The sequence below is a fragment of the Propithecus coquereli genome, unplaced genomic scaffold, assembly GCF_000956105.1.
Source record: "Propithecus coquereli isolate 6110/MARCELLA unplaced genomic scaffold, Pcoq_1.0 Scaffold76, whole genome shotgun sequence".
NCBI lineage: Eukaryota > Metazoa > Chordata > Mammalia > Primates > Indriidae > Propithecus > Propithecus coquereli.
This window is the reverse complement of record NW_012153729.1, coordinates 7,048,727-7,058,202: the sequence shown is the minus strand read 5'-3', so window position 1 is coordinate 7,058,202 and position 9,476 is coordinate 7,048,727. Positions and strand designations below refer to the sequence as shown.

The window sequence follows — 9,476 nt, the reverse complement described above, 5'->3', positions numbered from 1 at the left end:
AGTCTGGGCCTCACCTTACGTGACTCATCAGCGGCTTGACACGCTTTACTTGCTCTCCTGAGAAACTCTCCTGTTCTCCTCTACCTCTCTGGTCACTTCTTCCTGCCCAGACCTCTAATCACTGGTGCGCCCTGGGGCTCAGCCCTCGGGCCTCTTCCTCCATCCACCCTCACTCCCTTGGTGGCAGCAGGGCACGACCTCAGCTCAAGACCAGCGCCACCAGTCTCACCACACCTGCGCTGCTGGCGCCAGCTTAGGGGCTCTGCTTGAACTCCAGGCTGGACTTTTCGCACCTGACGCTCCTCTAGTGTCCCCATCATAGTTAATGGCTACTCTGTCCTCGCAGTGGCTCAGGGCAGCAAACCCTGGTGTCACCCTTCTGGACTCTTCTTCCCACACCTCGAATGCAATCCCGAGCATCACCTCTTCTCATCACCATCATTGCACCAGTGGGTTTAAGCTGCCACCACCTCACGCCTGGCCTGCGACCGTGCCCTGGTGCATTCTCAACACCACCCCAGTGCGATGCCTCACAAATATCACCCCCCTGCCCGACCCCCTCAGATGGCCTCCCCGTCACTACAGAACCTCCCAGCCCCCACCACACCTCTTCAACGGCCACCTCCCTGCTCCTGAACTTCCTGAACTTTGCACTTGCTGTTCCCTCCATCTGGAATGCTCTTCCCCAGAGAGCCTTGTGTCGGATTCCCTCAGGTCTCTCCTCAAAGGTCACCTTCTCTTTGTCATCTTCTCTTCGAGGCCCTCCCTGACCATGCTGTTGACAACAGCACCCCCTGCCCAGCCCTGCTTCACTGTCTGCATTGGGTGTCCTGGTATTTCACCTCCTGACTTGTTTAACTGTCCGCCCACCCCACGTCCACCCCAGGCCAGGATGCCATCACTTCACCTGTCCCGTGCTTTCATGCATTGCCGTGGGCAGAGTGTGTAGACATTCTCACTTATCTGATCGTTGTCTGTCTCCCTCACTAGACTGTAAGCAGTTCCAGAAGATTAAGAGGCTTGCCTGCCCCGTCCACTCGTGCCTGGCACTTTTTAGTAGGTTTTCTGGAGCTGGAACGACAGTCACCTGTGATGAATCCTGCCGTGAGGTAGAGCTGGCTGAGGGTGCGGGAGAAGGAGCCGGCCACCATGCCCAGGCTGGCCAGCACGCCCCCCAGCATCGCGGTCACTCGGCAGCCAAAGCGCTCCACCAGGACGCTGCACAGGGGCCCTGTGGGGAGGAGACAGTCGGTAGGTGGCAGCTGAATGAGCAGGTCAAGAGGGAGGAGGGCAGCAGGGCTGGGGGGGACAGTTCCAGCAGGAACTAGCCAGGTGGCTTTAAGGGCAGGAGCCCTGGAGCCTGCAGGCCTGGGTTCCAGTCCCTACCCTGCCATGACTGGCTGTGTGGCCTGAGCAAGGCCCGATACCTCTCTTTGCCTCAGTTTCTTCCCCTACAGAGTGAGGGGTCAGACTGCGTGATGTCTGACCCTGACAAGAATCCCCAGGGGCAGACCAAGGCCCTGCACTGCACCAACCTGAGGTGGATTCCATCCAGGTAAAACAGGATTGGTTCATGACTTGAGTGGACAGCCCTCGCTTGGGGTCTGTCGGGGGTGGGGGCATCCCAGGGCGTCTCAATTGTGGTGCATACTTCTAGCCCCTGTTCTTCCTGCCCCCCATCCTCAGGAAGGCTGGCTAGAGCCCTCCCATCACCTTCCAACCTGTACAGTTGGGTGGGGCTCTGACCTCTGGAGTGTTCTGGAGAAAATCAGGCAGGGTTTGCTCTCCCCTCCCCCATTACCTTCAGCCACCACCATCTGTACCTAGAGGTTTGGCTCCATGTGGAGAGGGGTCTGTTCCCCACCACCCCCAGCTTTCTTACCTACGCACACCCCAGTGAGTAGAAAAGAGCCAACGGCTGCTCCTGGACACCTCGCAGGGGCCCCATTCACCGAGTGCCCTGCCTGGAGCACACATAGTGGAGCGTCTCCAAGTTACTCTCCCAGAGTGCGGCCAAAGGGACAAGGAAGTGTGTGTGCAGGCTGTGTGTGTGCGCACATGGTGCACGTGTGTGCTTGAGGTGGAGAGGGGGTGTGTGGTGTGAGCCAGTGTCAGTATGAGTGACAGAGGAAGTAAGCAGCCCGTCCTCAGAGATAATCAAGCAGAGGCTGGTGACCAGTTATCTCTGCCTCTGTATAGGGAGAGGTGAGGCTCTGACCCATACATCTCCCCCATTCCTGAGACATTCACCTGGGGAAGGAAGGTGACATTGGAGAAAGCCCTGAGTCATGCAGTGGGGCGTAGGGGCTGGGACGTGGGCCAGCGGCATAACTGAGGGTAGTGGGGTGCCCAAGGAGACAGGGTGTTTCCCCTGTGGGGCGTTGCTTCTGCTGAGAACTTGCTGTGCAACCTCGGCCGTGCACTTTGTGTTTGCCTGCTTTTACTGTGGGGGCAGGGGAGCTGGAAAGGATCGATGATTCATTCAAGTTTAAAATGTCTACAATACTCTGAATGAGCATGGGCTCAAGATCATGCACATGAGACAGAGACATGGACAGACAGACATGCCCGCAAGGCATGAGCCCAAAGCTGGCTGGGGGTGGGGTCCTCACCGGATGCCTGGTTCTCAGCCCCTGGCCCGGGCCCCTCTCTGCCTGTGTGAGAAGGAACGCTCTGAGGCTCCCAGTCCCTGCCACAACTTTGCAGGCCAAAAGGCCACGCGGTCTGGGCCAGGGCTGGCCTTTCCCCTTCCTCTGAGCCCAAGCCCCAGGAGGCTAAGGTTCATCCAGGACCATGGCAATCTCCCTCAGTCTGACCTCCCTCTCGATTTGAGGAAAGGACCTGGAATAACAGGTGGGCTGCTGGCGGCAGCTGGAGGGAGGGGCAAGGAGGGGCAAGGAGGTCGCCAGGGAGATGGGGTCATCTGAAGCCAGCAAACACAGGCGTGGGGAGAGCCCTGTGGGCCGCTGGGTGGGGCTTCCGCTGCCCAGGTCCCCTGAGGTCGCTGTGTGCAGTCTCCCTGGGAGCTCCCAGGAGCCGGGCAGGTCCCTGCGTCCAGGACTACTGTGGAGAAGCCTCCTGAGCAGCTCCTGCCCTACCCCTGTCACTGGGGTCAGGGTTAGGTGGTCCCATTCCTGGAGAAGCCAGCCAGGGAACAGGGGCCTCTGAGGTGAGTGGTGTGAGGAGAGGGGCAGAGAGGGACTGCCCTGCCTCCATCACCCCAGCCTTGACAACCTCCCTCTGCAGGGAGCCCCAGGCAGAGATGGGGCTCTTGCCTTGCCCCCTCTTATTCCTGGTATCTTCCTCATGTCCCCTTTCTCATCCTGAAGCCCCCCATGAGGGTCTCCAAAATACTAATAATTCAGCTGCATATATCTCCTGACGCCCAGCACCTCCTGGCACCTACTGGTCTTCCCATCCCATGTGGGAGATGGGCAGGATGCTGGAGGAAGAAACTGAAGTTCAGAGAGATCGCCCAGCTGGAAAACAGTAGCGTCTGGGTGTGCTGGCCCCAACGCTGGCTCCTCCCAGTCTGGCGATGCCCACCTCCGTCCGTCCCCTGGATCAATCCCACCACCTGGCTTTGTATCTTAGGCCCCTTCCCACTCTCTCCCCTGCCCAGCCCAGCCTCCTGGGGACACAGCCCCACCCAGCTGAACTCCAGCCAGGGGGCCCCACTGAAATCAGGTGCAATATTAGGAATTCACGCAGGGGGCAAAGACTGTGGCCTCAGAGAGAGGGAACCAGGAGGCCAGGGAGGTGTGGCTTTCTCCGCCACCCCAGGCCCTCTTTCACCCCTCCCTCGGCCCTGCCCAGCTGCTCACCGCCAGCGTGAAGCACAGCTATCTGCACGGAGGGGAACCAGGAGGTCTCGCTGTTGCTGGCCTGGAAGTCATGCTGCAGTTCCGTGAAGAAGACGCCAATGCATGTGGGGAAGCCCAGGGTGAGGCCCTGGGTCACCACTGCGGCCAGCAGTACCACCCAGGCCCAGCCGCCGTCTGCCCGCTCCAAGGCCTGGGGCATCCTGTGCTACCGACCACAGCCTCACCGCAGCCTCACTGCCACTGTGACTGCTGCCTGGGGAGGGGACAGAATAGAGCCCGGTTGTTGGCAGGCCACCAGTCTTCCCCGGCCTACCTGCCTCCTTCCTGGGTGGCTGAGACCATCCCTTCCTCATGCCCCAGCACCAGGTGTCACAGAGGAGCACCACCCCTGGGAGGTGGCCAGAGGCCCACGCGTTGCTTTCGGCATCTCCTTTCACCCACTTCCCAGAGCCAGCCTGGCAGGAAATGGTGGGAAGGACAGGAGGTGCAGGGCAGGGCAGGAGGCAGTCGGTGGCACAAGGCAAGGGGGTGGGATTCTTTCCAGTTGTGACATCACTTGCCATCAGCAGGTGGGTCTCCTCACCTACTCAATAACTGCTTGTAGCACAGAGCAGACGGGCCAGTGTGGTCCCAGCGCCTCCAAAGGCACACACGATACATTTCAAACACTCACGACCAGCTTCCTGCACACCAACAGACGTTCGCAATGGCTGATGAACAGCAGAGTTCGCTGTCGGTGCTGCTGTGAAGGCCCGGGTGAGCAAGCCGGCGCTGGGTGCCTCCAGCAGTGTACACAAAACAGCTCCACAAGCCGGCGCCTGACCAGCAGCTTTGAGAAGGCACGGTCTCACCTGAAGGACCTTTGAAATCACGCTGCAGCGCGGCTTTCACAAGGAGCTCAAGGCCAAGAGTCAAGTTCCACAACCATGCTGAATAAAGATCTACCACCCGCAAGGGCTTCTCCACCACACAGACACACACACAAAGGCACACAGACACACATGCATACACAGTCACACGTGGACACGCAGACCACAGAGCACACACATGGACAAGCCCAGAGACAGATACACACACAGGGAGACACAGATCCACACAGGCGCACGGACTCACATGAAGACACTCACATAGACACACACACAGCAAAGTCCAGAGACACGTACCACATAGACATACAGACACTCATGCAAACACGCATAACAGATACATACAGTCACACACCATGCAGGCATTCAGACTCATACACACACAGGCCCACAAACACACAGTCGCATACTGTGCTCACACACACTCCCGCGCCCCTCTGGCTCAGAAAGGTGCAGCCAGTCCTGTCTCGGTTCAGTGCCACTGCCCAGGCCACGGCCCCTCATTACAGAAGCTGCCATAACCAGGCCTCCAAAGTCCCAGGGCCCCCTCCCCAAATTCAGAGCCCTTTTCCAATCCCCCCCAACCCTCTCATTCTGTCTCCCGCTCCCTGGTCCCCCTACAAGCCCTCACCCCAGTCGGGCTCCAGGCTGCGGTAGGCGGTGGGAGGGAGCAGCCTTCACCTTCAGCGCAGTTAAGCCAACTGATCCCAGCGCTGCTGTTCCTACAGCATCCCTCCCTTTCGCCCCTGGTCCTGAGAAGGTCCAGGGAAACTCTGGAAACTCCCAGAAATATGAACCCCCTCTTCCTGCCAAGCCCGGCACCCCACCCTTCCCCCAGGGCTAGGAGTTTTAAAAGAGCACCCAAGCTGGATCCACCCTGAACTGCCTCCTCAGGGCCTCCCCCTCCCTCCCAGGGAAGCCCAGGAGCCCTGCCAAGGTGGGCGTCCCATTTGTCACAACCTCAGTTGTGTGTGACCCTACGTGCAGGGCAGGGAGCACCTCCTGCCCACTGCATGGGACCTCTAGCACCCTGATTCTCAGTCTGCTGGGGCAATACCTCAGACATGGGCTTCTCCAGCAAACTGGCTCCGCCTCTTCCAGGATTTCTGTTCCCTCAGCAAATGCAAAGGCCACAGGTGCCATTTGATTCTCTCAGCACTGCCCTGAATGTCAGGCTTCCACTCCCTTCTCCACAGCTGGCCCCTCCTCCCGGCCCTCCCACCTGCCACCTTCCCCTCTCTGTCTCAGAAGGGCCCACCAGCCTCCCTGCTCCCTCCTCTCCTTCCCCAAGCCCTGTCCCCCTGGCCCGTCTGGTCCCCTCTTGTTCTTCCTCATCCTGCCCCTCTGTGGAGAAGCATCCACTTTTCTAGGCAGTCTTTTTGGGGACTTTGCCCAGGCTCCTGTGACCTTCACTCAGTACCCCACCTTCCCAACAGAACCTTTCAGGTGGGCTGGCTCTTCTGAGCATCTCCTTTCTCCAGGTCTCTCCTGGGTCTGGGCTGCAGGCCAATCAGAGCCGAGGAAACCCTGTGCACCTTTGCTCTGTCTGTGCACACTGGGAGCCCTGCCTCCACGTCTCAGGACCTGGGCCTCCCTCTGGGAGCACCCCCTGCAGACTCAGCCTTCCATGAGAGGGCCATCCCCTCTCCCAGCGACTCCGGGTCACGTGCATGGTGTTTATGTCCACTTGGTCCTCTAGGCCCTCCCCCACCAAGCTGGCCCCTCCTCATGACCTGGCTGCTGTGGTTCCAAAATTCTTAGCCAGAGACATCCAACTGATCTTTCAAGATTCAGCCCTTGCAGCACCTTTACGAAGCTCCCCTGATCCCCACCCCAGGCTGAGCTAGGCCCCTTCCTGTTTTCTCTCCTTAAAGGTGCTCCACACCACACTGAAGCGGACATTCCCTTATTTATCGTCACCCTCCTACCCTCTTCTACACATGAGCCGGGACCTGCTCATACACAGCCACCCAGCCTCTGGCCACGCACAGAACAGAATATTAGTGGGACCCACCTGTGTTCCCCAGGGGGCAGACAAGCCCAGGACCAAGGGCGATCTGGCTTCCTGGCAGGCAGGTCCATTCCAGAAGACTCAGCAGGGCAAAGAGATGGGGCTGGGGCTCTGGCTTCGCCTCTGCCGCCGTAGGGAGGTGGTCTTTTCTTTGCACTGGGAACCATGAGTCACTGCCTGGTGTGTGTGGGGGCCAGGAAGGAGACAGGGCCAAAACACTTCACTCTCACTTCCTGGGACTGGGGTGAGGCTGGGCCACAGAAGCTGCCAACCTCAGCTCTCAGACACCCCCAGGCCCAGTGAGACCAACTTCACGGCCAGGTGGCATGAAGTTGATTTGTGGGCAGGGCAAAAGTTTAGATGATGGTTCCGGTCCTTCTCCCATCTCACACACCCCCCAGTCTTGTTTTTAGGGCTCCCTGTCTGATAACAGGGGCCTCGACAGGCCCTCACAATCCTTTCCCCGACCCTTGGAGCTTGCAGATGGTCACAGGGGTGAGCCGATGCTCTCATGTGGGGGTTTGGGGTTAGGGGACTGGTGTCCAGAGTGGAGGGGTGGCCTCCTCTCCCTCTTCCCTGCTCTGCTGCCATGGTAGGAGAGGCCTAGGAACCAACCCCCAGCCCTGGAAGCTGCCTAAGGATGGGCAGCCCCAGACAGGCTTTGGGGACCCCTCTGTCCCTGGATCCTGTATCAAGGAGGCTCCCCAGTCTGGAGCCCAGGATACAGTGGGCAGCAGAAGGGGTCAGCCCGGAGCTTGGGGGCTGATCCCTGTGCCTGGCCAGGAGGGGGAGGGGAGAGGTGGCTCCAGAGGTGGACGAGCTGGGGCAAGTCACCCTCCTCCTTTCTCCTGTCCCCAGTTGTGCCTCCCCCGCATTCCCCGCAGGTGCAAGGGCCAGAAGAGCACAGCCTGGAAGGGGGATGGGCTAGGCAACAGGGACTTCATGACCTCCTCTCACCCTGGCCCACTCCCTGCTGGTTTCTACTCTGCTTTCCCGCCATTCCCAGGACCCATCTCCTCTGGGTGGGGCTTCTGGGACGCCCAGGCAGCGCCCGGCCCCCCAACCCCAGGCTGTGGAGGACAACGAGCCTCTCTGGAGAGCCCCCCTCAGAGCTCAGTCAGGGGTGGGGCAACCCAGGACTGGGACAGAAAGACTTTTCCGGATCCTCACCCCCACTGAGCCCGCCACCGGCGGGAAGGGATCCGAAGGCCCACGCGGGGGGTCTGCGACTGCGCCAGCGGGGACCCAGGCGGGAGGGACGCCCTGGAAGCCGTGGGGGCCCGGGAGCCCGCTCACCGGGTCGCTCGGGCCCAGCGGAGAGGCGGCTCCACTCCCGCCGAGCGTGGCGTCCGGAGACTCGCCAAGCCCGCGGCGGGAAGGCGGGCACGGCGAGTCCAGGGGAGTGTGGGCGGGGACTGGGCCAGAGCCGCGCCCGGGGGGCGGGGACCCAACTCCCAAATCTTCCCGGGGGTCGGGGGTTAGGGGAAGGGGACGTGGCCAAGGACCCGATGCGGACGCGGCGGGGGCGTTTGCCGGTGCTTAGCACGTACTTTGCGTAGCCCAGATGCACGCTGTCCGGAGTCTCCATGCCCGGCTCCGGGTCTAGGGCCCCAGGAGTGGGCGGGAGAAAGGGTGGCAGAAGTAGGGTGGGGAAGAGGCAGAAGCCAAGGTCGAGGATCCCTTCTTTGTGGGCTTTAGCTGCCCAGGGGTCCTTCCAATGGAAGCCTAGAGCTTTGAAGGCTGCACCTGCGGTGGCCCAGACAGACCCCTCAAACCCTGGAAACATGTCTGGGGACACCCGCAGCCCTCAGAACTATAGGCCCTTTTCAAGCTTCTTCCCTACCTGGACAGCCCTTGACGTGAGTCATTTAAAATTCATTAAATTACTACAAAGTTACAAGAATCAAGACATGTGTGCCGAGCGCGGTGGCCCACGCCTGTAATCCCAGCACTTTGGGAAGCCGAGGTGGAAGGATTGCTTGAGACCAGGAGTTCAAGAACAGCGTGGACAACATAGGGAGACCCGCCCCCCACCTACAAAAATAAGGAACAAAAAAAAAATCAGCCAGAAGCGTGCAGCTACTCAGGAGCCTGAGGCAGGATGATCCATTGAGCCCAGGAGTTTGAGGCTGCGGTGAGCTATGATGTTGCTGCCAAAGAAGCCAATATGCTGAGTCAGCAGGCATTAGGGCAGAGAAAGAGTCTTGGAGTCTTTGTTCTGCATTGCAGCAGAGCGCTAAGTGGGGAGACAGAAATTCCTCAAATCTCCCTCCCCAGGAATTTGGGAGAAAGGTTTTTAAGGGTAGTTTGACAGGCAAGGGATTAGGCCATTAGGTTCGTTAATTGGGGCAAAATTATAGGGATGTAGAAATCATCTTGTGTTGTTTCAGTCCCTGGGGTCACAATTCCAGTTGATTCGGTTTCTTGGTATGGGCCGCTGATCTGGGTGGGTCAGTCCATCCACTGGAATGTGGGGCCTGGAAGATATCTTAAAAACTACCTTTAGGTTTGGAAAGGGTGATGTTATCTATGGGGAAAGTTAAGAATCTTTATTGACTCCTGCTTTGAGGAGAAGTTAAGAATGATGGCCGAGCACGATGGCTCCCGCCTCTAATCCTAGCACGCTGGGAGGCCAAGGCAGGTGGATTGCTCAAGGTCAGGAGTTCCGAGACCAGCCTGAGCAAGAGCGAGACGCCGTCTCTACTAAAAAATAGAAAGAAATGATCTGGACAACTAAAAAAATATATATATAGAAAAAATTAGCTGGGCATGGTG

General features: G+C 59.2%; 1 protein-coding gene across 8 annotated transcripts in view; it reads right to left on the bottom strand.

The window, feature by feature from the left end:
* The window catches only part of SLC16A5 (solute carrier family 16 (monocarboxylate transporter), member 5), a 16,051-nt gene extending 7,986 nt beyond the window's left edge, over positions 1-8,065 (bottom strand). For 4 of the 8 annotated variants that reach the window (XM_012662344.1, XM_012662342.1, XM_012662343.1 and 1 more), the window contains exons 1-4: positions 7,872-8,065; positions 6,705-6,878; positions 3,825-4,077; positions 1,088-1,231 (exon numbers count right to left, since the gene is read on the bottom strand). In XM_012662344.1, coding sequence (XP_012517798.1) covers positions 1,088-1,231; positions 3,825-4,023 — 343 coding nt within the window. In that variant the 5' untranslated portion in view covers positions 4,024-4,077; positions 6,705-6,878; positions 7,872-8,065. The other 4 variants (XM_012662340.1, XM_012662345.1, XM_012662341.1 and 1 more) reach the window with 4 other exon arrangements.
* Positions 8,066-9,476: the final 1,411 nt, after the last annotated feature.